The sequence below is a fragment of the Triticum aestivum genome, chromosome 5D (genome assembly GCF_018294505.1).
Source record: "Triticum aestivum cultivar Chinese Spring chromosome 5D, IWGSC CS RefSeq v2.1, whole genome shotgun sequence".
NCBI classification, from domain to species: domain Eukaryota; kingdom Viridiplantae; phylum Streptophyta; class Magnoliopsida; order Poales; family Poaceae; genus Triticum; species Triticum aestivum.
This window is the reverse complement of record NC_057808.1, coordinates 535350512-535376346: the sequence shown is the minus strand read 5'-3', so window position 1 is coordinate 535376346 and position 25835 is coordinate 535350512. Positions and strand designations below refer to the sequence as shown.

Here is a 25835-nt window from a genome sequence, read left to right as displayed (position 1 = left end):
CGTGTGTCCCCAGCTTCTTGCTCCTGTCTTCAACTCAGCAGCACCGGCCACCTCGCGGAGTACTTGCACCACCGAAAAACGACAGCACCACCGCCGCCCCCTCGACGACCGGAAGTTCAACTCCGGATACAACCCAAGCCGCACCTCCTCCTCACCACCTCCTCCTCCACAGCTGCTGCTCCTCCTCACCACCACCTCCTTCCCAACCGCACCTCCTCCACCCCACCATGGCTCCTCCTCCCCAAACGCACAAAAACTATCCCATAGAAAAAAAACACCATAGGCTGTCGAGGATTACTACGATCTACCTATTCTGTGGCTTGGATGTGAAAATGGGTGGAAAATGGAGGAGATCGGCGCGGGGTGGCGAGGTATACAGAGAAGAACGAGAGAGAGAGAGAGAGAGAGAGAGAGAGAGAGAGAGAGAGAGAGAGAGAGAGAGAGAGAGAGAGAGAGAGAGAGAGAGAGGAAGAACAGAGGTGACCAGACGAGAGGAAGGAGACGAGCGCGTCGGCCTTATCCAGACCTCTTTGGTCAAGGGATGGCCGAAGAGCGCTTCGGCCGCTGACAGGCCGAAAACGGCCCACTTCGGTCGCGCATAGGCCGAAGCTACTATTTTCGGCCAGCCCCCCACCGACGCCAACTCTTCGGCCCAGATAAGCCCATCTTCGGTCAACCGCAGGCCGAAGTGCGCTCTTTGGCCAACTACCGACCGAAGACACCCTCTTCGGCCCACACGAGGCCTATGGGGTCATAATTTTGATTTTTTGCATTAGGTGCTATAGTTTCCGAGTTTGCTATAAAAAACGTGATAGTTTCAAAAAAAAATCGACCTTTCACTCGCCGAGCTCGCCACAACCCGTTTTCACCACTGAATGTTAACAAGACTTGTTCGAGAATGTGAGGCTAATCTTAAACTCTTTTTCCCCGTTGAAGAAGTACTTGAGTCCGGTTCCTCTTCAAATCACCAGGCTCACAATGATGTGGCTAATCGTGACCCAAAGTCATCTTTGACACAAAGAGCTAGCTCAGATGTGTACTGAAGCACACTCGCAGCAATGAAAGCGATAGAAGACCTTAAGAAAGCCAACTCTACTTATAATGCCCTGTCTCTGGCTAGGTTCTTCCATGGAGAGGATGGCGAAGCTTGTTCTAGTGCTGTAACTTCTGAGAGCTTACTGTTAGGTTCCTTGCTAGATTCCCAGGTTGAAGATGCAGATAAGGATGATTAAGAGGTGTGAAAATGCAAAAAATGTTAAACATGTGTAAAAAGGTGTTCCTTATGTATACGAAAAATATAAAATGTATATATAAAAAAAAGTACTCTAAACGCTCTTATATTAGTTTACAGAGGGAGTATACATCAAAACAATATATCTGACAAAAATGTTAATCATGTATTGAAAAAGGTTCAACATGTACAAAACAATTGTTTAAGATGTACTTGCAAAATGTTGAACGTGTATATAAACTATTCCGATTCTATAGAAAAAAAGAAAGAAACAGGAACACAAAAATAAACAAAGAAAAATGAAGAAATCGGAGAAAGAAACAAAGAGAATTGAAGAAAAACGAATAGAAAATTCTTGTCCTGTGTTTAAATTATCCTCAGTTTTAATTAGTTATGCCTTATTTGGTTTTATAGTAGATCTTATAGGAGCTGTTTTGTTATTATAGAACCAGACCCGATAAGCTCAGGGTCGACGGATCTGGAGGTGTAGGACTCGGATCCGCTGCTCGTCATGCCGGAGAAGGTCGAAGATCGCCGGACAGGAGCTTGAGTGGCGGAGGAGAGTGGAGTGAAGTGGCTAGTGTTTGATCCAGGAGCGGATGGAGAGGAATATATGTGGGTCGGGTTGGCCAGCGGCATATCGGACCCACCCACCCGGGCGCCCCATATCAGCCTCGGATTTGGGCTGGATACGAGGGTTGCGGTCGGCGCGGGTGTTTGAAGCCCGTTTAAGACGCCTGTCCGGGTTAAATTTTTGTGACCGGTCGCTGACTCGGCCGTCCGCTTGAACGTATGAGACGGGTTTGGGGCACCCGGCTGTAGCTGTAGGTGCTCTTATATTATGGGACGTACAAAATTTGAACCCCACATGCCAGGACGTCCTCCTTTGCCGACTCTCATTTTCCTTCTCTACGATCGCTCAACTCGACACCTTTGTCGCTCGCATCGCTCACCCAATCCCCTTTCTTTTATCCTCCGACATTCCATCACCGTGTGATCTTGCTCTCCAGCTTCTGCCCTCACCCTAATTGTTTCCTCGTGAGCCAAGTCAAGCAAATAATACAGCCGTGTAACCTTTGGTTAGGGCTAAGAGTCACGTCGCCTATGCCTCGGGCCTCTTCGTCAACGCATCCATCAACAAATTCAACATGCATATGCATATGGAAATCCGTTGAGCTTTTTGGTTGCACTCCCTTGCAATTTTGCAACAGCATTTTCTTGTACTTGGAGGGATAAAATTTGCAACAGCTGTTTAGGCGAACACCTTGCAACTAATTGCAGCTGTAAATAAACAAAAATAAGGCTTGACGAATGGTTGCGCCATGTGAACTCGGCCGAAATGCCCTCCCTCGTAGTCGGCTCGATGTCTTGTTTGGAACGGAAGCGCATAGAATTAGCTCAGTTAATTACTCCTGCCGCTGCTTAATTTGCAGTCGCCGCATCTCACTCTTCCGGCCGGACCCTTTGGAGACCCTCAAGAGGATCTGACCTTCCACCACCTAATAAATTAATTAATTAGCTTATTAATCAGATGGTTGCCTTGCCCCGGCTCCTCGACCCCAACAAGGATGGCAGCTCCGGCTCATCGTCAACGCTCTCGATCGAGCTGCCTACATATACACGCCAAACCCATCCGTACTCCCCCATCTCTCCCAGCCCCATCCATCAAACCGCCGCAACCTTCTCCGACCGAGCAGCAGCTGCGAGTTCGATCGAGCCCAAGTTCGACGGCGATGGCACAGTCGAAGCTGGTCATGGCGTTGCTGGTGGCGGTCCTCGCCGCCGGCTGCTGCGCGTCGGCCGGCGCCGTGGCGTACCTCTCCAAGCTTCCTGTGACCCTCGACGTCATCGCATCCCCCAGCCCCGGCCAAGGTACCACCGTCGTATGTGCAACGCATTCTCGTTAACAAAAATAGAGCGTAAGCAAGCATCTTCTTTAACACTGACGACCAAATTGACTGATCATCGACCAGTTCTCCATGCCGGCGAGGACGTGATCACAGTGACGTGGGCCCTCAACGCGTCTCGGCCGGCCGGCGACGACGCCGCCTACAAGAACGTGAAGGTCAGCCTCTGCTACGCGCCGGCGAGCCAGAAGGAGCGCGAGTGGCGCAAGACCCACGACGACCTCAAGAAAGACAAGACCTGCCAGTTCAAGGTCGCCCAGCAGCCCTACGCCGGCGCCGGCGGCAGGGTCGAGTACCGCGTCGCCCTCGACATCCCCACCGCCACCTACTACGTGCGCGCCTACGCGCTCGACGCCTCCGGCACGCAGGTCGCCTACGGCCAGACCGCGCCCGCCGCCGCCTTCAACGTCGTCAGCATCACGGGCGTCACCACCTCCATCAAGGTCGCCGCCGGCGTCTTCTCCACCTTCTCCGTCGTCTCCCTCGCCTTCTTCTTCTTCATTGAGAAGCGCAAGAAGAATAACTAAGCTCAGAACCGTACGTGGCAAGGTGTTCGTCCGTGCGCGACTTCTTCCTCTTGTCCTTTGCAACGTACGCACAAAAGGTGTACATGTAATGTAAGAGAGTGTTGGTGTTTCCTTTTCGGGGAGCTCACGTGATTGTTACACATTACCTATATGTAAATGCCAAAGTTTGGGACTGCTCCGCTTCAAATCAGTTCAATTTCATCAAATCTACGTTGGAGCAGTTTCATCCAAGAGTTGCAGTTCCATAAAAGAGCAATTTATTGTGTTTGGCTTACAAGTAGCTCCAGCTTCAAGAATGAGAAAATTTGTTGTGAAATATTTATTTGGCTAGGTGATATGAAAAAAAACGAAGGGGTATCAAGTCAACAGTGACATTATTGGGTAATTTCACCACAACTCATGAGAACTCTTCAAACTCGAGTTTTTGGAGCACCCATCGAAGAGTTTCACCAAAGACAAGAAGTTGTATCATAAATCCTAGTTTTTTTTTGTGAAATGAGACATCGTACAGCTATAACGTTTCAGTTGCGTATTTTATAGCAGAGCTGAATTTTAGGGAGCGGAGCAGTCCCAAATATGGCCTAAGTGGTTTAAAAATTGTTTTTCAATCAGTTGATTTTTTGACCAATGATTTTTGCTTTGAGATTCGTGCTTTTTTTGGTCAATTTTGTGAGTTGTTTTGGGCTGGGTCTTTTTTACTTACACGGATTTGGGTCAATTAATTCTTTAATGAGATAAAGCACATTATCTGTGCGACCCAACCCTCCCTCTCTCCCTTTGTTCTTACTTGTTTCATTTTTTAACTTTTCTTTTTTGCTTTTCCTTTATTAGTTTTTTTTTATGAAAAAGGACTATGTGGGTATTTTTGGATGCCGAGTGAGTGTAATTGTATACACCCAAATACTTTAAAATATGTGCAAAATAGTTATTATTATATGATTATTCTTTGCATACTACAAAAAAGTCCAATTTCAATGCGAAGTTGTGTGCAAGTTTAAATTATTTTAATTTCTTTCTTTCTTTTTCAAAGGGTAATATCAATGTCACTAATACATTGTTTCTTATTAAACTTCACTATTTTAATTTTGTTTTAGTTATTTTATTTCTATTTATTCTTGAAGGGTAATATCAATGCTACTAATTCATTCCTTCCTAGGATCTTTTTTCCAAAAAAATCCACTATTATATGTTTATTCTTGCATATTTTTAAAAAGCATAAATTTTGTGTATATTGTGTGCAAATTTTATTTTTAAGATTTTTTAAAATTTCTTTCTTATTAAAGGGTAATACCAATGTCGCTAATTCACTATTTCTTAGAAAACCTCATTATTTTGATTTTGTTTTAGCTTTTATTTTAATTCGTTTATTCTTGAAGGGTAATACCAAAGCCGCTACTTCATTAGTTCTTAAAAAACTTCATTATTTTAATTTAATTTAATTTAATTATTTTTCAGTGGAATACCAATGCCACTAATTCATTCCTTCTTAGAAAACTTCTTTTTTTGTGGAAATCATTATATGATTATTCTAGCATATATTACAAAAAAACGCAATTTATGTGTAAATTGTGTGCCAATTTATTTTTCTTTCATCTTAACCACCAATTCTTTCTTTCTTAGAAAGATTCATTGTTCTGATTTTATTTTAGTTTTATTTCATTTTGTTTCTTCTTAAAAGTAATGTCATAGCCACTAATTCATCGTTTGTTAAAAAACTTTACTATTTTCATTTTTTTAGTTTTTGTCACTATTCAATCATTCTTATAAAACTTACTTTTTTTGAAAATCTCACTACGATACCCTTGCAACCTTTGGTTAGGGCTAAGAGCCATGCGACCTATGCCTCGGGCCTCTTCGGCATGCTTTTGCAGTTTTGCTGTCAGCTCATCCATCGACAAATTCAACATGGATCCTCCCCTCTCGTTAGGGTTTTGTATCCTCCCGGGGGCGATTTTGTCGCCGCCGTCGAGACCTGCCTTCCCTACTCCTTGCCTCGATCCGCTGTTTCTATCCCTCGTTCAGGAGTCTGCTCTCTGATCTTGGGAGGACGGCGGGGGGCGGAAGCGTCTAGGGTTCGATCAAGAAGGCCCGATTTAGATTGCAATTGGGCTAGGGTTTCGCGATGTCTTCAAGCAAAGCTTCGGGGTCAACTTCGTCAGGCCAACTGGAGATCGACGATGTGGCATCACTGATGAAGTAATTGGGCTTGTGAGAGGAGGACCTAGACGACGTGGTGTTTGATGAGAAGGAAGCACCGTCGGCGGCAACTCGTTGGGTCGCTCTTGCAAAGGTTCACACCATCAAGACTTACAGCCAATATTGGTTTTTTGGGAACATGCGAGCAGCCTGGGATCTAGCCCAGGAGGTGAAATTCAAGCCATTGGAGGATAATCTCTACTCTGTACAGTTCTCCTGTTTAGGGGATTGGGAGAGAGTTACACAAGAAGGTCCTTGGCACTTTAGGGGGGGGATGCTGTGATCCTCAAGCCGTGTGATGGCATGGCGGAGCCTTCGACAGTTACCCTTGACAGCATTGAGATCTGGGCACAAATCCATGATGTACCACCACTATATGCATATCTTGTGCCGTCCCTTGCGGCGAAGGTGGGGGCGGTGCTCTTCGCTGAGCCTGTCTCACAGGATTTTGTGGGGAATTTTCACCATGTGTGGCTGAGGATTAATGTCGACAAACCGCTGAAGAATGTTGTTTCCATGATCCGAGACGGCAAGCGCCAAATCTACAGAGTTAAGTATGAGAAGCTTCCGGATTGATGCACCGTGTGTGGCATGTTGGGTCACCAGTATAAAGAGCATGGCATCGGAATACATCCACCATCTGCTTTGGTCTTCAAGGACCTGAAGGAAACATGGATAATGCTTAATGGCCAGGGGCCGGGAGGCGGACGAGGCCGTAGGGGCGGACGCTGGGGCGGCCGGGCTGGAGGACGCGGTGCAGGCTCTCAATTCGAGGGGTCGGATGGGATGGAAGATGATGGAACGGACATGGACTCGGAGATGCTTGGTACAGAGAAGAATAGAAAGAGACCACCGGACCAGAAACTCTCTTTGGAAGCGCCGAATAAGGGGACGGCTGCTCTAGCCCAAGGAAATACAGAGGCGTCGCTTTCCACTTTTGCTCCTCCGAGCCCCAGCGGAAAACGGGACCCGAAGAGGACCAAGCTGGCGCTAGAAATTGTGAAGAATAATATGTCAAAACAAGCAGGACATGGGAAGGATGATATAAAGTTGGCGGGCTCCCTCGAGGGGTGCCGCCGAGCCCAATGAGTGTCTTCTGTTGGAACTGTCGTGGCGCGAGCAAAGCCGCAACAGTTCGAGAGTGTAAGGGCATCTTCTGCCTTAGAGTTTTGGTGATGATGACAACACACGTGTGGACTAATCGTGCGCCATAGTTTTCTCAGGTACACATTGTGTGGCGCAAGACGGTTAGGTCTTCCCTCTATGCAGAAAAGAACCAAGACGGAGTTTCCGACGTTTTTATTCCTTTGGTCGTAGGATATCCGTACTATTAAGAGGGAATCCACATCGGAAGGTATTGGGTGAATCACTTCACGTACACATTCTCTGCACCCACCATATACCCTCCGCTCGAGGAGAGAGAGGTTCCCCAAAGTCCTCTGTCCTGTGCAGTTCTGCCCATGGCGGTAGTACCGCTGGCCGGTAGTTCCGGTCATACCACCGCTCCAAGTACCACTCAGGGGTGACTCCCTTCTGTACCGGGTACAGTGGTAGACCGCTGGTGGAACGGAAGTTAAGGTTTGTCTTGACAAACTGGTACTACCAGTGTTCAGGGCGGTAGTACCGTCTCGGACTCCACCACCCAGGGACTGCTGGCCCAGTGGTAGCTCCGGCCCAACCACCGCTCTAACTACCGGCCTGAGGTGTAAACTTTCTAGATGTTATGCGGTAGTCGAGCGGTGGTGGAGCGGTAGTTCCGGTTTATTCTGATATACCGGTACTACCGGGTGCGCCACCGGAAGTACCACCCTGGTGCCCTAGCAGGGGTTTCCCGCATTCACCGGTTGTACCAGTGTCTATTGCGGAAGTACCGCTCCTATGCTTTTCTGCGCATAACGGTTGGATCTGAGGGCACCCTATTTAAGGAGGTGCTTCTACCACCTCCCACCTACCTCTTGCCTCTCTCTCTCCTCCATTATTCCCATTGAAGCTTTCTTGCCCGATCTCTCTCTCTAGCCACTCAAACTTGTTGATTTGCTAGGGATTGAAGGAGGAGACCTAGATCTACACTTCCACCAAAGGATATTTGATTCCCCCATACTTTCTTGTGTGGATTTTGTTACTCTTGGGCGCTTGGGCGCCCTAGACGGAAGAGGTCACTTCGGAGCCACATTCCATTGTGGTGAAGCTCCGGGGTTTCGTTGGGAGCCTCCAATTAAGTTGTGGAGAGAGCTCCAACCTTGTTTGTAAAGGTCCGGTTGTTGCCTTCAAGGGCACCAATAGTGGAATCACGGCATCTCGCATTGTGTGAGGGCGTGAGGAGAATACGGTGGCCCTAGTGGCTTCTTGGGGAGCATTGTGCCTCCACACTGCTCCAACGGAGACGTACTTCCCCTCAAAGGGAAGGAACTTCGGTAACACATCCTCGTCTTCACCGGTTCCACTCTTGGTTATCTCGTACCTTTACTTGTGCAAGCTATCTTGTGTTGTATCCCTTGCTTGCTTGTGCACTTGGTGTTGTTGCATCATATAGGTTGCTCACCTAGTTGCATATGTAGACAACCTACTTTGATGCAAAGATTAAATTGGTAAAGAAAAGCTAACAATTGTTAGTTGCCTATTCACCCCCCTCTAGTCAACTATATCGATCTTTTCAATTAGTATCAGAGCCTCGTCTCTTTATTAAGGACTTTGCCGTCTGAAGAGTATAGTTGACTGATGACCCACAAGTATAGGGGATCTATCGTAGTCCTTTCGATAAGTAAGAGTGTTGAAACCAACGAGGAGCAGAAGGAAATGACAAGCGGTTTTCAGCAAGGTATTCTCTGCAAGCACTGAAATTATCGGTAACAGATAGTTTTGTGATAAGGTAATTTGTAACGGGTAACAAGTAATGAAATTAAATAAGTTGCAGCAAGATGACCCAATCCTTTTTGTAGCAAAGGACAAGCCTGGACAAACTCTTATATGAAGGAAAGCGCTCCCGAGGACACATGGGAATTATCGTCAAGCTAGGTTTCATCACGCTCATTTGATTCGCGTTCGTTACTTTGATAATTTGATATGTGGGTGGACCGGTGCTTGGGTGCTTCCCTTCCTTGGACAAGCATCCCACTTATGATTAACCCCTATTGCAAGCATCCGCAACTACAAAAGAAGTATTAAGGTAAACCTAACCATAGCATGAAACATATGGATCCAAATAAGCCCCTTACGAAGCAACACATCAACTAGGGTTTAAGCTTCTGTCACTCTAGAAACCCATCATCTACTTTTTACTTCCCAATGCCTTCCTCTAGGCCCAAACAATGGTGAAGTGTCATGTAGTCGACATTCACATAACACCACTAGAGGAAAGACAACATACATCTCATCAAAATATCGAACGAATACCAAATTCACATGACTACTTATGGCAAGACTTCTCCCATGTCCTCAGGAACAAACGTAACTACTCACAAATCATATTCATGTTCATAATCAGAGGGGTATTAATATGCATAAAGGATCTGGACATATGATCTTCCACCAAATAAACCAACTAGCATCGACTACAAGGAGTAATCAACACTACTAACAACCCATAGGTACCAATCTGAGGTTTTGAGACAAAGATTGGATACAAGAGATGAACTAGGGTTTGAGAGGAGATGGTGCTGGTGAAGATGTTGATGGATATTGACCCCCTCCCGCTGAGAGGATCGATGGTGATGACGATGGTGATGATTTCCCCCTCCCGGAGGGATGTTTCCCCGGCAGAACAGCTCCGCCGGAGCCCTAGATTGGTTCCGCCAAGGTTCCGCCTCGTGGCGGCGGTGTTTCGTCCCGAAAGCTTCCTCCTTATTTTTTCTTGGGTGAAAGACTTCATATAGCAGAAGATGGGCACCGGAGGCCTGCTAGGGGGCCCACAAGGCAGGGGGCGCCCAGGGGGGTAGGGCGCACTCCCCACCCTCGTGGATGGTGGGTGGCCCCCCTCTGGTTGATTCTTTCGCCATTATTTTTTTATTAATTCCAAAAACTGCCTCCGTGAAGTTTCAGGACTTTTGGAGCTGTGCAGAATAGGTCTCTAATATTTTCTCCTTTTCCAGCCCAGAATTCCAGCTGCCGGCATTCTCCCTCTTCATGTAAACCTTGTAAAATAAGAGAGAATAGGCATAAGTATTGTGACATAATGTGTAATAACAACCCATAATGCAATAAATATCGATATAAAAGCATGATGCAAAATGGACGTATCAACTTCCCCAATCTTAGACCTCGCTTGTCCTCAAGCGGAAGCCGATAACGAAGAATATGTCCACATGTTTAGAGATGAGGTGTCGATAAAATAAAATACGGACATGAGGGCATCATGATCATTCTTATAACAGCAATATATATATATATATATATATATATATATATATATATATATATATATATATATATATATATATATTGTCATATGGTTTCTTATGCTAAAGTAACAATCTATTCACAATGTAAAGTATGAATCAGAAACTTCATTGAAAACTAACAAACTATAATCTCGGTCATTGAAGCAATTGCAATTTATGATAACATCGGAAAGAGTCAATATAAGAGCTTTTCAGCAAGTCCACATACTCAACTATCATTTAGTCTTTCACAATTGCTAACACTCACGCAATACTTATGGGTATGGAGTTTTAATCGGACACAGAGAAAGATAGGGGCTTATAGTGTTGCCTCCCAACCTTTTACCTCAAGGGTAATGTCAACAATAATAGTTCATGATGACTTACATCCAATTGGATATATATATCAGGATCTTTCCAACACAATGTGCTTGCCAAAGGATAAAATGTAAAAAGGAAAGGTGAAGATCACCCTGACTCTTGTATAAGGTATAAGACAAGAAAAAGATAGGCCCTTCGCAGAGGGAAGCAGAGGTTGTCATGTGCTTTTATGGTTGGATGCACAAAATCTTAATGCGAAAGAACGTCACTTTATATTACCACTTGTGATATGGACCTTTATTATGCAATCCGTCGCTTTTATTTCTTCCACATCACAAGACCGTATAAAGCTTATTTTCTCCACACAAATAAAGCATACATATCTAGAGAGCAATTTTTATTGCATGCAACAATGACAACTTACTTGAAGGATCTTACTCAATCCATAGGTAGATATGGTGGACTCTCACGGCAAAACTGGGTTTAAGGATATTTGGAAGTACAAGTAGTATCTCTACTTGGTGCAAAGAGTTTGGCTAGCATGAGGGTGAAAGGCAAGCTCAACATGTTGGATGATCCATGACAATATACTTTATTTCGGATATAAGAAAACATAACCCATTACGTTGTCTTCCTTGTCCAACATCAACTCTTTAGCATGTCATATTTTAATGAGTGCTCACAATCATAAAAGCTGTCCAAGATAGTGTATTTATATGTGAAAACCTCTCTTTCTTTATTACTTCTTACTAATTGCAACGATGACCAAAACTATGTTTGTCAACTCTCAACAACTTTTATTCATCATACTCTTTATATGTGAAGTCATTACTCTCCATAAGATAAATATGATCTCTTTATTTCTTTTTATTCTTTTTTTCTTTTATTCCCTCAATATCATAGCAAGATAATCAAACCCTTGACTCAACACTAATCTTTATTATATATAGCTCACGGACTCGATTACATAGAAGGATCACAAAGCAAAACTCAAAACTAGATCATACCAAAACTTCATTCTACTAGATAAAGATATTACCAAAAGGATCGAACTAAGAAAAACGGTAAAGATAGGAGTGTGATGGTGATATGATACCGGGGCACTTCCCCCAAGCTTGGCAGTTGCCAAGGGGAGCGCCCATACCCATGTGATTATATCTCTTTCTTCGGAGGTGATGTTGTGATATTCTTGGCGATGATGCCCCTCAGGATACGGTTCTCCTCCTCAAGCTTATTAACTTGCCGCTTGAGGTCCATTATTTCCTTACGGAGCTTACCAGTGACGGCTAAAGCTCCTTTCACCCATGGATGTTGCATAGCTGCGAGGGAACAAGTGACACTCTTTTTCATATTTTCATAAGAAAGAAATCTAACATTGGAAGGGATGACCGAGTTTGGAATAGCTGAGCTCTGTAGTTCCCCCATCGGGAATCCGGATCGGAAAGGAGAAGTAACTTCTTGATCCTCCTCCATGGCATCTATCCTTTTCAAGTCGGCCTCCATCTCTTCCTCCGTTGATGGCCCAAAGTGATAGGCATCGCTGTTTGCTCCTGGACCCGGTGTCGGATGAGACACCCGACTCTCCCCGACTGACTCTTGAGAAGACATCTTGTTATAAATCTGCTGCAGAAACAGCTCGAAACGAAAACAGAGGATATTTGCATCATACGTTGATCAAAACCTTTGGGAGATTATATAATGAATTTTTACCGACCAAAAGAAGTATCGTGCAAGAAAACGGAGTTCGGAGAGCACACGAGGTGCCCACGAGGCAGAGGGCGCGCCCAGGGGGGTAGGGCGCGCCCTCCACCCTCGTGGACGCCTCGTGTCCATCCCGGACTACTTCTTATTTTCCTATTTTCTTAAATATTCCAAAACGGAGAAAAATTACCATTAGAACTGTTTTGAATCGGTTTACTTACCGTACCTCATACCTATTCCTTTCCGGAGTCTGAAACATTCTGGAAAGTGCCCCTTATGAACTCCTCCGGGGTTGCGGTTTCAATAACATTAGTTTCAACATTTATGGGATTACCTGAGATATAATGTTTGATTCTTTGACCGTTCACCACCTTCGGATTTGTGCCTTCAAAGTTGTTGATATTTATAGCACCGGAACGATAGACCTCCTCGATAACGTAAGGACCTTCCCATTTAGAGAGAAGTTTTCCTGCAAAAAATCTTAAACGAGAGTTGAATAGCAAAACATAATCACCTACATTAAACTCACGCTTTTGTATCCTTTTGTCATGCCATCTTTTAACCTTTTCTTTAAACAGTTTGGCATTCTCATAGGCTTGGGTTCTCCATTCATCAAGTGAGCTAATGTCAAATAGCCTCTCCTCACTGGCAAGTTTGAAATCGTAATTGAGCTCTTTAATGGCCTAATATGCCTTATGTTCTAGTTCAAGAGGTAAGTGACATGTTTTTCCATAAACCATTTTATACGGAGACATAGCCATAGGATTTTTATATGCAGTTCTATAGGCCCATAATGCATCATCAAGTTTCTTGGACCAATTCTTTCTAGATCTATTAACAGTCTTTTGGAAAATTAATTTAAGCTCTCTATTGCTCAATTCTACTTGACCACTAGACTGTGGGTGGTAAGGAGATGCAATTCTATGATTAACATCATACTTAGCAAGCGTTTTACGAAAGGCACCATGAATAAAGTGTGAACCACCATCAGTACTTAAATATCTAGGGACCCCAAACCTCGGAAAAATAACTTCTTTAAGCATCTTAATAGAGGTGTTATGATCAACACTACTAGTTGGAATAGCTTCTACCCACTTAGTAACGTAATCAACAACAACTAAAATATGTGTATAGCCATTAGAGGAAGGAAACAGTCCCATACAATCAAAGCCCCACACATCAAATGGTTCAATAACAAGTGAATAGTTCATAGGCATTTCTTGACGTCTACTAATATTACCAATTCTTTGACATTCATCACAAGACAAGACAAACTTACGAGCATCCTTGAAGAGAGTAGGCCAATAAAAACCGGATTGCAATACCTTATGTGCAGTTCTATCTCCAGCGTGGTGTCCTCCATAAGCCTCGGAGTGACACTTGCGTAGGATCTGTTCCTGTTCATGCTTAGGTACACAACGTCTAATAACACCATCTACTCCTTCTTTGTAAAGGTGTGGGTCATCCCAGAAGTAATGTCTTAAATCATAGAAAAACTTTTTCTTTTGCTGGTATGTGAAACTAGGTGGTATAAATTTAGCAACAATGTAATTAGCATAATCAGCATACCATGGAGCAGTACGAGAAGCATTTATGACAGCTAATTGTTCATCAGGAAAGCTATCATCAATAGGTAGTGGGTCATCAAGAACATTCTCTAACCTAGATAAGTTGTCTGCAACTGGGTTCTCAGCTCCCTTTCTATCAATAATATGCAAATCAAATTCTTGTAGCAAGAGAACCCATCTAATAAGTCTAGGTTTAGCATCTTTCTTTTCCATAAGGTATTTAATAGCAGCATGATCAGTGTGAACAGTTACTTTAGAATCAACAATATAAGGTCTGAACTTATCACAAGCAAATACAACTGCTAAAAATTCTTTTTAAGTAGTAGCATAATTTCTCTGGGCACTGTCTAGAGTTTTACTAGCATATTGAATAACATTTAATTTCTTATCAACTCTTTGTCCTAGAATAGCACCTACAGCATAATCACTAGCATCACACATAATTTCAAAGGGTAAATTCCAATCAGGTGGCTGAACAATAGGTGCAGAAATCAAGGCTTTCTTAAGTATTTCAAATGCTTCCACACAATCATCATCGAAGACAAAAGGAACATATTTTTGTAAGAGATTAGTCAGAGGCCTAGAAATTTTAGAGAAGTCCTTAATGAACCTCCTATAGAAACCGACATGACCAAGGAAACTTCTTATACCTTTAATGTCCTTAGGACATGGCATCTTTTCAATAGCGTCAACTTTAGCTTTATCAACTTCAATACCTCTTTCAGGAATTTATTGCCCCAAGACAATACCTTCATTAACCATAAAGTGACACTTCTCCCAATTCAAGACAAGATTAGTTTCTTCACATCTCTACAAAACTTGATCAAGGTTGCTCAAGCAATCATCAAAAGAAGTTCCATATACGGAGAAATCATCCATGAAAACCTCAACAATCTTTTCACAAAAATCAGAGAATATAACCATCATGCATCTTTGAAAGGTAGCAGGTGCATTGCATAAACCAAAAGGCATACGCCTATAAGCAAAGGTACCGAAAGGGCAAGTAAAAGTGGTCTTTTCTTGATCCTCTTTGGACACGGGTATTTGAGAGAAACCAGAGTAACCATCTAGAAAGCAAAAATGTGTATGTTTGGATAATCTTTCTAGCATTTGATCAATAAAAGGCAAAGGGTAATGATCCTTTTTGGTAGCTTTATTTACTTTGCGGAAATCAATTACCATTCTATAACCTGTAACGATTCTTTGTGGGATCAATTCATCTTTATCATTAGGAACAACAGTAATACCTCCCTTCTTAGGGACACAATGGACAGGACCTACCCACTGAATATCAGCAATGGGATAAATTATACATGCCTCCAGAAGCTTTACTATTTCTTTTCTTACCACTTCTTTCATCTTAGGATTTAACCTTCATCGGTGATCAACAACCGGTTTAGCGTCTTTCTCCAATTTTATTTTGTGTTGGCATAGAGTGGGACTAATGCCCTTAAGATCATCAAGAGTATATCCAATAGCAGCACGGTGCTTCTTCAGAGTTTTCAATAATTTCTCTTCTTCCTTCTTTGAAAGGTTAGCACTAATAATAACAGGATATATCTTCTTTTCATCAAGATAAGCATATTTAAGAGTATCAGGTAATGGTTTAAGCTCAAACACGGGATCACCCTTGGGTGGAGGAGGATCCCCTAGGATTTCAACAGGCAAGTTGTGTTTCAAAATAGGTCCATGTTTAAAGAATACTTCATCTATTTCCGTCCTTTCATTTATAAACATATCATTTTCATGGTCGAGCAAATATTGTTCTAAAGGGTCATTAGGAGGCATGGCAATAGAAGCAAGACCAATAATTTCATCTTTACTAGGCAATTCTTCATCATGGGGTTGTCTACGAAATTTAGCAAAATTAAACTCATGAGGCATATCCCCTAAACGAATAGTAATAACGTCCTTTTTGCAGTCTATCCTAGCATTAACAGTATTCAAGAAGGGTCTACCAAATATGATGGGACAAAAGCTGTCTTGTGGGGAACCAAGAACAAGAAAATCAGCAGGATATTTAACTTTCCCACACAAGACTTCAACATCTCTAACAATCCCAACTGGTGAAATAGTATCTCTATTGGCAATCTTAATTGTAACATCAATTTCTTCTATCTCAGCAGGTGCAATATCTGCATAATTTCTTTGTATAAGGAATGGGGTATTGCACTTGCACTAGCACCCATATCACATAATCCATGGTAGCAATGATCTCCTATTTTAAATGAAATAACAGGCATGCCTACAACATGTCTATGTTTATTTTTAGTATCAGGTCTAGCAATTCTAGCAGCTTCATCACAGAAGTAAATAACATGCCCATGAATATTATCAGCCAAGGGATCTTTAACCATAGCAATACTAGGTTCAACTTTAATTTGCTCAGGGGTGTAGGTGTTCTAGTATTACTCTTACGAACCACAGTCGAAGCTTTAGCATGATCCTTTATTCTAACAGGGAAAGGTGGTTTCTCAATATAAGCAGTAGGAACAACAAGGTCATTATAAGTGATAGTCTTTTCTTCAACTTTAATCGGTGCAACTACTTTTACTTCAATGGGAGGATTATATTTAAACCACTTCTCCTTAGGGAGATCAACATGAGTAGCAAATGATTCACAGAAAGAAGCTACTATCTTAGAGTCAAGTCCATATTTAGTGCTAAATTCACGGAAAACATCGGTATCCATAAAAGATTTAACACAATCAAACTTAGGTGTTATACCTGACTCCTTACCTTCGTCGAGATCCCAATCTTCAGAGTTGCGTTTAATTCTTTCCAATAAATCCCATTTGAATTCAATAGTCTTCATCATAAAAGAACCAGTACAAGAAGTATCGAGCATGGAGCGATTATTGAGAGAAAGCCGAGCATAAAATTTTTGAATAATAATTTCTCTTGAGAGCTCATGATTGGGGCATGAATATAACATTGACTTAAGCCTCCCCCAAGCTTGAGCGATGATTTCTCCTTCGCGAGGCCAAAAATTATATATATATATAATTACGATCACGATGAACAAGATGCATAGGATAAAACTTCTGATGAAATTCCAATTTCAATCGGTTGTAGTTCCATGATCCCATATCATCACATAGCCTAAACCATGTCAATGCCTTTCCCTTCAAAGATAAAGGGAATACCTTCTTCTTGATAACATCCTCGGGCATACCTGCAAGCTTAAATAATCCAGAAACTTCATCCACATAGATTAGGTGCAAATCGGGATGCAACGTTCCATCTCCTGTAAAAGGATTAGCTAGCAGTTTCTCTATCATACCCGAAGGAATTTCAAAGTAAACATTTTCAGTAGGTTCAGTAGGTTGAGGAGTAACTCTTTGCTCTACTGGTCGGGGTGAAGATACCCCGAACAAGCCCCTCAAAGGATTACTTTCCATAGTAACAAGTGACAGTAAATTTCAGCACACTATATAAATTTTTCCTTACCAAATTCCACTTACCAAAGGCGCTTCACTCCCCGGAAACGGCGCCAGAAAAGAGTCTTGATGACCCACAAGTTTACGGGATCTATCGTAGTCCTTTCGATAAGTAAGAGTGTCGAACCCAACGAGGAGCAGAAGGAAATGACAAGCGGTTTTCAGCAAGGTATTCTCTGCAAGCACTGAAATTATCGGTAACAGATAGTTTTGTGATAAGGTAATTTGCAACGGGTAACAAGTAATGAAAGTAAATAAGGTGCAGCAAGATGGCCCAATCCTTTTTGTAGCAAAGGACAAGCCTGGACAAACTCTTATATGAGGGGAAGCGCTCCCGAGGACACATGGGAATTATCGTCAAGCTAGTTTTCATCACGCTCATATGATTCGCGTTCGTTACTTTGATAATTTGATATGTGGGTGGACCGGTGCTTGGGTGCTGCCCTTCCTTGGACAAGCATCCCACTTATGATTAACCCCTATTGCAAGCATCCGCAACTACAAAAGAAGTATTAAGGTAAACCTAACCATAGCATGAAACATATGGATCCAAATCAGCCCCTTACGAAGCAACGCATAAACTAGGGTTTAAGCTTCTGTCACTCTAGCAACCCATCATCTAATTATTACTTCGCAATGCCTTCCTCTAGGCCCAAACAATGGTGAAGTGTCATGTAGTCGACGTTCACATAACACCACTAGAGGAAAGACAACATACATCTCATCAAAATATCGAACGAATACCAAATTCACATGACTACTTATAGCAAGACTTATCCCATGTCCTCAGGAACAAACGTAACTACTCACAAATAATATTCATGTTCATAATCAGAGGGGTATTAATATGCATGAAGGATCTGAACATATGATCTTCCACCAAATAAACCAACTAGCATCAACTACAAGGTGTAATCAACACTACTAGCAACCCACAGGTACCAATCTGAGGTTTTGAGACAAAGATTGGATACAAGAGATGAACTAAGGTTTGAGAGGAGATGGTGCTAGTGAATATGTTGATGGAGATTGACCCCCTCCCACTGAGAGGATCGATGGTGATGATGATGGTGATGATTTCCCCCTCCCGGAGGGATGTTTCCCCGGCAGAACAGCTCCGCCGAAGCCCTAGATTGGTTCCGCCAAGGTTCTGCCTCGTGGCGACGGTGTTTCGTCCCGAAAGCTTCCTCCTTATTTTTTCTTGGGCGAAAGACTTCATCGAAGGAAATATGCCCTAGAGGCAATAATAAAGTTATTATTTATTTCCTTATTTCATGATAAATGTTTATTATTCATGCTAGAATTGTATTAACTGAAAACTTAGTACATGTGTGGATACATAGACGAATAGAGTGTCACTACTATGCCTCTACTTGACTATCTCGTTGAATCAAAGATGGTTAAGTTTCCAAGCCATAGACATGAGTTGTCATTTGATTAACGGGATCACATCATTAGAAAATGATGTGATTGACTTGACCCATTCCGTTAGCTTAGCACTTGATCGTTTAGTATATTGCTATTGCTTTCTTCATTACTTATACATGTTCCTATAACTATGAGATTATGCAACTCCCGGATACCGGAGGAACACTTTGTGTGCTACCAAACGTCACAACGTAACTGGGTGATTATAAAGATGCTCTACAGGTGTCCCCGATGGTACTTGTTGAGTTGGCATAGATCAAGATTAGGATTTGTCACTCCGATTGTCAGAGAGGTATCTCTGGGCCCTCTCGGTAATGCGCTTCGCGATAAGCCTTGCAAGCAATGTAACTAATGAGTTACTTGCGGGATGATGCATTACGGAACGAGTAAAGAGACTTGCCGGTAACGAGATTGAACTAGGTATTGAGATACCGAGGATCGAATCTCGGGCAAGTAACGTACCGATGACAAAGGGAACAACGTATGTTGTTATGCGGTTTGACCGATAAAGATCTTCGTAGAATATGTAGGAGCCAATATGAGCATCCAGGTTCCGCTGTTGGTTATTGACCGGAGATGAGTCTCGGTCATGTCTACATAGTTCTGGAACCCGTAGGGTCCGCACGCTTAACGTTCATCGGGATTATGAGTTTATGTGTTTTGATGTACCGAAGGTTGTTCGGAGTCCAGGATGAGATCAGGGACATGCCGAGGAGTCTCGAAATGTTCGAGACGTAAAGATCGATATATTGGAAGGCTATATTCGGACATCGGAAAGGTTCTGAGTGGTTCGGGTATTTATCGGAGTACTGGAGAGTTACGGGAATTCGAAGGGGAGTGTATGGGCCTTATTGGGCTTTAGGGGAGAGAGAGAGGGACTGCCTAGGGCAGGCCGCGCCCCCCCCCCCAAGGCCTAGTCCGAATTGGACTAGGGGGAGGGGCGGCGCCCCCTCCTTCCTTCTCTTCTCTCTTCCCCTTCCTTCTCTCCTACTCCTACTACTTGGAAAGGGGGGAATCCTACTCCCGGTAGGAGTAGGACTCCCCAGGGCGCGCCATAGTAGAGGGCCGGCCCTCCCCCTCCTCCACTCCTTTATATACGGGGGAGGGGGGCACCCCATACACACAAGTTGATCATTGATCTCTTAGCCGTGTGCGGTGCCCCCCTCCACCATAATCCACCTCGGTCATATCATTGCAGTGCTTAGGCGAAGCCCTGCACCGGTAGCTTCATCATCACCGTCATCACGCCGTCATGCTGATGAAGCTCTCCCTCGACACTCTGCTAGATCGTGAGTTCGTGGGATGTCACCGAGCTGAACGTGTGCAGATCGCGGAGGTGACGTACGTTCGGTACTAGGATAGGTCGATCGTGAAGACGTACGACTACATCAACCGCGTTGTCATAATGCTTCCGCTTACGGTCTACGAGGGTACGTGGACAACACTCTCCCCTCTTGTTGCTATGCATCACCATGATCTTGCGTGTGCGTAGGAAATTTTTGAAATTACTATGTTCCCCAACAATGGCATCCGAGCCAGGTTTATGCGTAGATGTTATATGCACGAGTAGAACACAAGTGAGTTGTGGGCGATACTAGTCATACTGCTTACCAGCATGTCATACTTTCATTCGGCGGTATTGTTGGATGAAGCGGCCCGGACCGACATTACGCGTACGCTTACGCGAGAACGGTTTTACCGACGTGCTTCGCACACAGGTGGCTGGCGGGTGTCAGTTTCACCAACTTTAGTTGAATCGAGTGTGGCTACGCCCGGTCCTTGTGAAGGTTAAAACAGCACATACTTGATGAAATATCGTTGTGGTTTTGATGCGTAGGTAAGAATGGTTCGTGCTCAGCCCGTAGCAGCCACGTAAAACTTGCAACAACAAAGTAGAGGACGTCTAACTTGTTTTTGCAGGGCATGTTGTGATGTGATTGTTGGGGATCGTTGCAGAATTTTAAAATTTTCTACGCATCACCAAGATCCATCTATGGAGTTTACTAGCAACGAGGGGAAAGGAGTGCATCTACATACCCTTGTAGATCGCGAGCGGAAGCGTTCAAGTGAACGGGGTTGATGGAGTCGTACTCGTCGTGATCCAAATCACCGATGACCGAGTGCCGAACGGATGGCACCTCCGTGTTCAACACACGTACGGAGCAGCGACGTCTCTTGAAATTTTAGTGAGGGATCATCTTATTTAAGCTACCGTCGTTCTAAGCAAATAAGATGCATAACATGATAAACATCACATGCAATCAAATAGTGACATGATATGGCCAATATCATTCTGCTCCTTTGATCTCCATCTTCGGGGCGCCATGATCATCTTCGTCACCGCATGACACCATGATCCCCCATCATGATCTCCATCATTGTGTCTTCATGAAGTTGTCACGCCAACGATTACTTCTACTTCTATGGCTAACGCGTTTAGCAATAAAGTAAAGTAATTTACATGGCGTTATTCAATGACACGCAGGTCATACAAAAAATAAAGACAACTCCTATGGCTCCTGCCGGTTGTCATACTCATCGACATGCAAGTCGTGATTCCTATTACAAGAATATGATCAATCTCATACATCACATATATCATTCATCACATCTTCTGGCCATATCACATCACAAGGCACATGCTGCAAAAACAAGTTAGACGTTCTCTAATTGTTGTTGCAAGTTTTTACGTGGCTTCTATAGGTTTCTAGCAAGAACGTTTCTTACCTACGTAAAACCACAACGTGATATGCCAATTTCTATTTACGCTTCATAAGGACCGTTTTCATCGAATCCGTTCCGACTAAAGTGGGAGAGACAAACACCTGCTAGCCACCTTATGCAACTAGTGCATGTCAGTCGGTGGAACCTGTCTCACGTAAGCGTACGTGTAAGGTCGGTCCGGGCCGCTTCATCCCACAATACCGCCGAAACAAGATAAGACTAGTAGTGGCAAGAAGAATTGACAACATCTACGCCCACAACTGCTTTGTGTTCTACTCGTGCATAGTAACTACGCATAAACCTGGCTCATGATGCCACTGTTGGGGATCGTTGCAGAATTTTAAAATTTTCTACGCATCACCAAGATCCATCTATGGAGTCTACTAGCAACGAGGGGAAAGGAGTGCATCTACATACCCTTGTAGATCGCGAGCGGAAGCGTTCAAGTGAACGGGGTTGATGGAGTCGTACTCGTCGTGATCCAAATCACCGATGACTGAGTGCCGAACGGACGGCACCTCCGCGTTCAACACACGTACGGAGCAGCGACGTCTCCTCCTTCTTGATCCAGCAAGGGGGAAGGAGAGGTTGATGGAGATCCACCAGCACGACGGCGTGGTGGTGGAAGTAGCGGGGATCCGGCAGGGCTTCGCCAAGCGCAAGCGGGAGGGAGAGGTGTTGCAGGGGGAGAGGGAGGCGCCAGGAGCTGTGGTGTTTCTGCCCTCCCCCCCCACTATTTATAGGGGTCCTGGGGGGCGCCGGCCACCCTGGAGATCCCATCTGAGGGGGGGCGGCGGCCAAGGGGGTGGCTTGCCCCCCAAGCCAAGTGGGGCGCCCCCCACCCCTAGGGTTTCCAACCCTAGGCGCAGGGGGAGGCCCAAGGGGGGCGCCCCAGCCCACTAAGGGCTGGTTCCCTTCCCACTTCAGCCCATGGGGCCCTCCGGGATAGGTGGCCCCACCCGGTGGACCCCCGGGACCCTTCCGGTGGTCCCGGTACAATACCGATAACCCCCGAAACTTTCCCGGTGGCCGAAACTGGACTTCCTATGTATAATTCTTCACCTCCGGACCATTCCGGAACTCCTCGTGACGTCCGGGATCTCATCCAGGACTCCGAACAACTTTCGGGTTTCCGCATACTAATATCTCTACAACCCTAGCGTCATCGAACCTTAAGTGTGTAGACCCTACAGGTTCGGGAGACATGCAGACATGACCGAGACGCCTCTCCGGTCAATAACCAACAGCGGGATCTGGATACCCATGTTGGCTCCAACATGTTCCACGATGATCTCATCGGATGAACCACGATGTCGAGGATTCAATCAATCCCGTATGCAATTCCCTTTGTCAATCGGTATTTTACTTGCCCGAGATTCGATCGTCGGTATCCCAATACCTTGTTCAATCTCGTTACCGGCAAGTCTCTTTACTCGTACCGTAATGCATGATCCCGTGGCTAACTCCTTAGTCACATTGAGCTCATTATGATGATGCATTACCGAGTGGGCCCAGAGATACCTCTCCGTCATACGGAGTGACAAATCCCAGTCTCGATCCGTGCCAACCCAACAGACAATTTCGGAGATACCCGTAGTGCACCTTTATAGTCACCCAGTTACGTTGTGACGTTTGGCACACCCAAAGAACTCCTACGGCATCCGGGAGTTGCACGATCTCATGGTCTAAGGAAATGATACTTGACATTGGAAAAGCTCTAGCAAAGGAACTACACGATCTTTTGTGCTATGCTTAGGATTGGGTCTTGTCCATCACATCATTCTCCTAATGATGCGATCCCGTTATCAATGACATCCAATGTCCATAGTCAGGAAACCATGACTATGTTGATCAACGAGCTAGTCAACTAGAGGCTTACTAGGGACACGTTATGGTCTATGTATTCACACATGTATTACGATTTCCGGATAATACAATTATAGCATGAACAATAGACAATTATCATGAACAAAGAAATATAATAATAACCATTTATTATTGCCTCTAGGGCATATTTCCAATAGTGATATGGTCAAGACATGATGCTAAATTTTATTGTATGAGATGACCATGTTTTGTAACAAAGTTATCGACAACTGGCAGGAGCCATATGGTTGTCGCTTTATTGTATGAAATGCAATCGCCATGTAATTGCTTTACTTTATCACTAAGCGATAGCGATGGTCGTAGAAGCAATAGTTGGCGAGACGACAACGATGCTACGATGGAGATCAAGGTGTCGCGCCGGTGACGATGCTGATCATGACGGTGCTTTGGAGATGGAGATCAAAGGCACAAGATGATGATGGCCATATCATATCACTTATATTGATTGCATGTGATGTTTATCTTTTATGCATCTTATTTTGCTTAGTATGGCGGTAGCATTATAAGATGATCTCTCACTAAATTTCAAGGTATAAGTGTTCTCCCTGAGTATGCACCGTTGCGACAGTTCTTCGTGCCGAGACACCACGTGATGATCGGGTGTGATAAGCTCTACGTTCACATACAACGGGTGCAAGCCAGTTTTGCACACGCAGAATACTCGGGTTAAACTTGACGAGCCGAGCATATGCAGATATGGCCTCGGAACACTGGAGACCGAAAGGTCGAGCATGAATCATATAGTAGATATGATCAACATAGTGATGTTCACCATTGAAAACTACTCCACCTCACGTGATGATCGGACATGGTTTAGTTGATTTGGATCACGTGATCATTTAGATGACTAGAGGGATGTCTATCTAAGTGGGAGTTCTTAAGTAATATGATTAATTGAACTTTAAATTTATCATGAACTTAGTCCTGGTAGTATTAGCATATCTATGTTGTAGATCAATAGCTCGCGTTTAGCTCCCCTGTTTTATTTTTGATATGTTCCTAGAGAAAACTAAGTTGAAAGACGTTAGTAGCAATGATGCGGATTGGATCCGCCATCTGAGGATTATCCTCATTGTTGCACAGAAGAATTATGTCCTTGATGCACCACTAGGTGACAGACCGATTGCAGGAGCAGATGCAGACGTTATGAACGTTTGGCAAGCTCGATAAGATGACTACTTGATAGTTTAGTGCACCATGCCTTACGGCATAGAATCGGGGCTTCAAAGAAGTTTTGAATGCCACGGAGCATATGAGATGTTCCAAGAGTTGAAATTAGTATTTCAGACTCATGCCCATGTCGAAAGGTATGAGACCTTTGACAAGCACTTTGCCTACAAGATGGAGGAGAATTGCTCAGCTAGTGAGCATGTGCTCAGAATGTCTGAGTACTACAATCACTTGAATCAAGTGGGAGTTAATATTCCAGATAAGATAGTGATTGACAGAGTTCTCTAGTCACTATCACCAAGTTACTAGAACTTCGTGATGAACTAGAATATGCAAGGGATAACAGAAACGATTCCCAAGCTCTTCGTGATGCTGAAATCGACGAAGGTAGAAATCAAGAAAAGCATCAAGTGTTGATGGTTGACAAGACCACTAGTTTCAAGAAAAGGGCAAAGGGAAGAAGGGGAACTTCAAGAAGAACGACAAGCAAGTTGCTGCTCAAGTGAAGAAGCCCAAGTCTGGACCTAAGCCTGAGACTAAGTGCTTCTACTGCAAAGGGATTGGTCACTGGAAGCAGAACTGCCCCAAGTATTTGGCGGATAAGAAGGATGGCAAAGTGAACAAAGGTATAGTTGATATACATGTTATTGATGTGTACTTTACTAGTGTTTATAGCAACCCCTCGGTATTTGATACTAGTTCAGTTGCTAAGATTAGTAACTCGAAACAGGAGTTGCAGAATGAACAGAGACTAGTTAAGGGTGAAGTGACGATGTGTGTTGGAAGTGGTTCCAAGATTGATATGATCATCATCGCACACTCCCTATACTTTCGGGATTAGTGTTGAACCTAAATAAATGTTATTTGGTGTTTGCGTTAAGCATGAATGTGATTTGATCATGTTTATTGCAATACGGTTATTCATTTAAAGTCAGAGAATAATTGTTGTTCTGTTTACATGAATAAAACCTTCAATGGTCATACACCCAAGGTGAATGGTTTATTGAATCTCGATCGTAGTGATACACATATTCATAATATTGAAGCCAAAAGATGCAAAGTTAATAATGATAGTGTAACTTATTTGTGGAACTGCCGTTTAGGTCATATTGGTGTAAAGCGCATGAAGAAAATCCATGCTGATGGGCTTTTGGAATCACTTGATGCTTGCGAACCATGCCTCATGGGCAAGATGACTAAGACTCCGTTCTCCGGAACAATGGACCGAGCAACAGACTTGTTGGAAATAATGCATACTGATGTATGTAGTCCGATGAGTGTTGAGGCTCGCGGCAGGTATCGTTATTTTCTGACCTTCACAGATGATTTGAGCAGATATGGGTATATCTACTTGATGAA

General features: G+C 43.8%; 1 protein-coding gene across 1 annotated transcript; it reads left to right on the top strand.

Moving 5' to 3' along the window:
- The first annotated feature begins 2813 nt into the window (after nt 1-2813).
- Nucleotides 2814-3885, top strand: LOC543176 (high-affinity nitrate transporter-activating protein 2.1). The gene is made up of 2 exons (XM_044544108.1): nt 2814-3103; nt 3205-3885. Exons 1-2 carry the CDS (start codon nt 2965-2967, stop codon nt 3663-3665), a joined length of 600 nt encoding a protein of 199 aa, XP_044400043.1. The 5' UTR covers nt 2814-2964; the 3' UTR covers nt 3666-3885.
- Nucleotides 3886-25835: the final 21950 nt, after the last annotated feature.

Excerpts from the sequence above, each read along its gene's own strand:
- LOC543176 (XM_044544108.1), top strand. The coding sequence starts at position 2,965 with ATGGCACAGTCGAAGCTGGTCATGGCGTTGCTGGTGGCGGTCCTCGCC. Across the intron at positions 3,104-3,204 it reads ATCCCCCAGCCCCGGCCAAG|TTCTCCATGCCGGCGAGGAC; the intron begins GTACCACCGTCG and ends ATCATCGACCAG.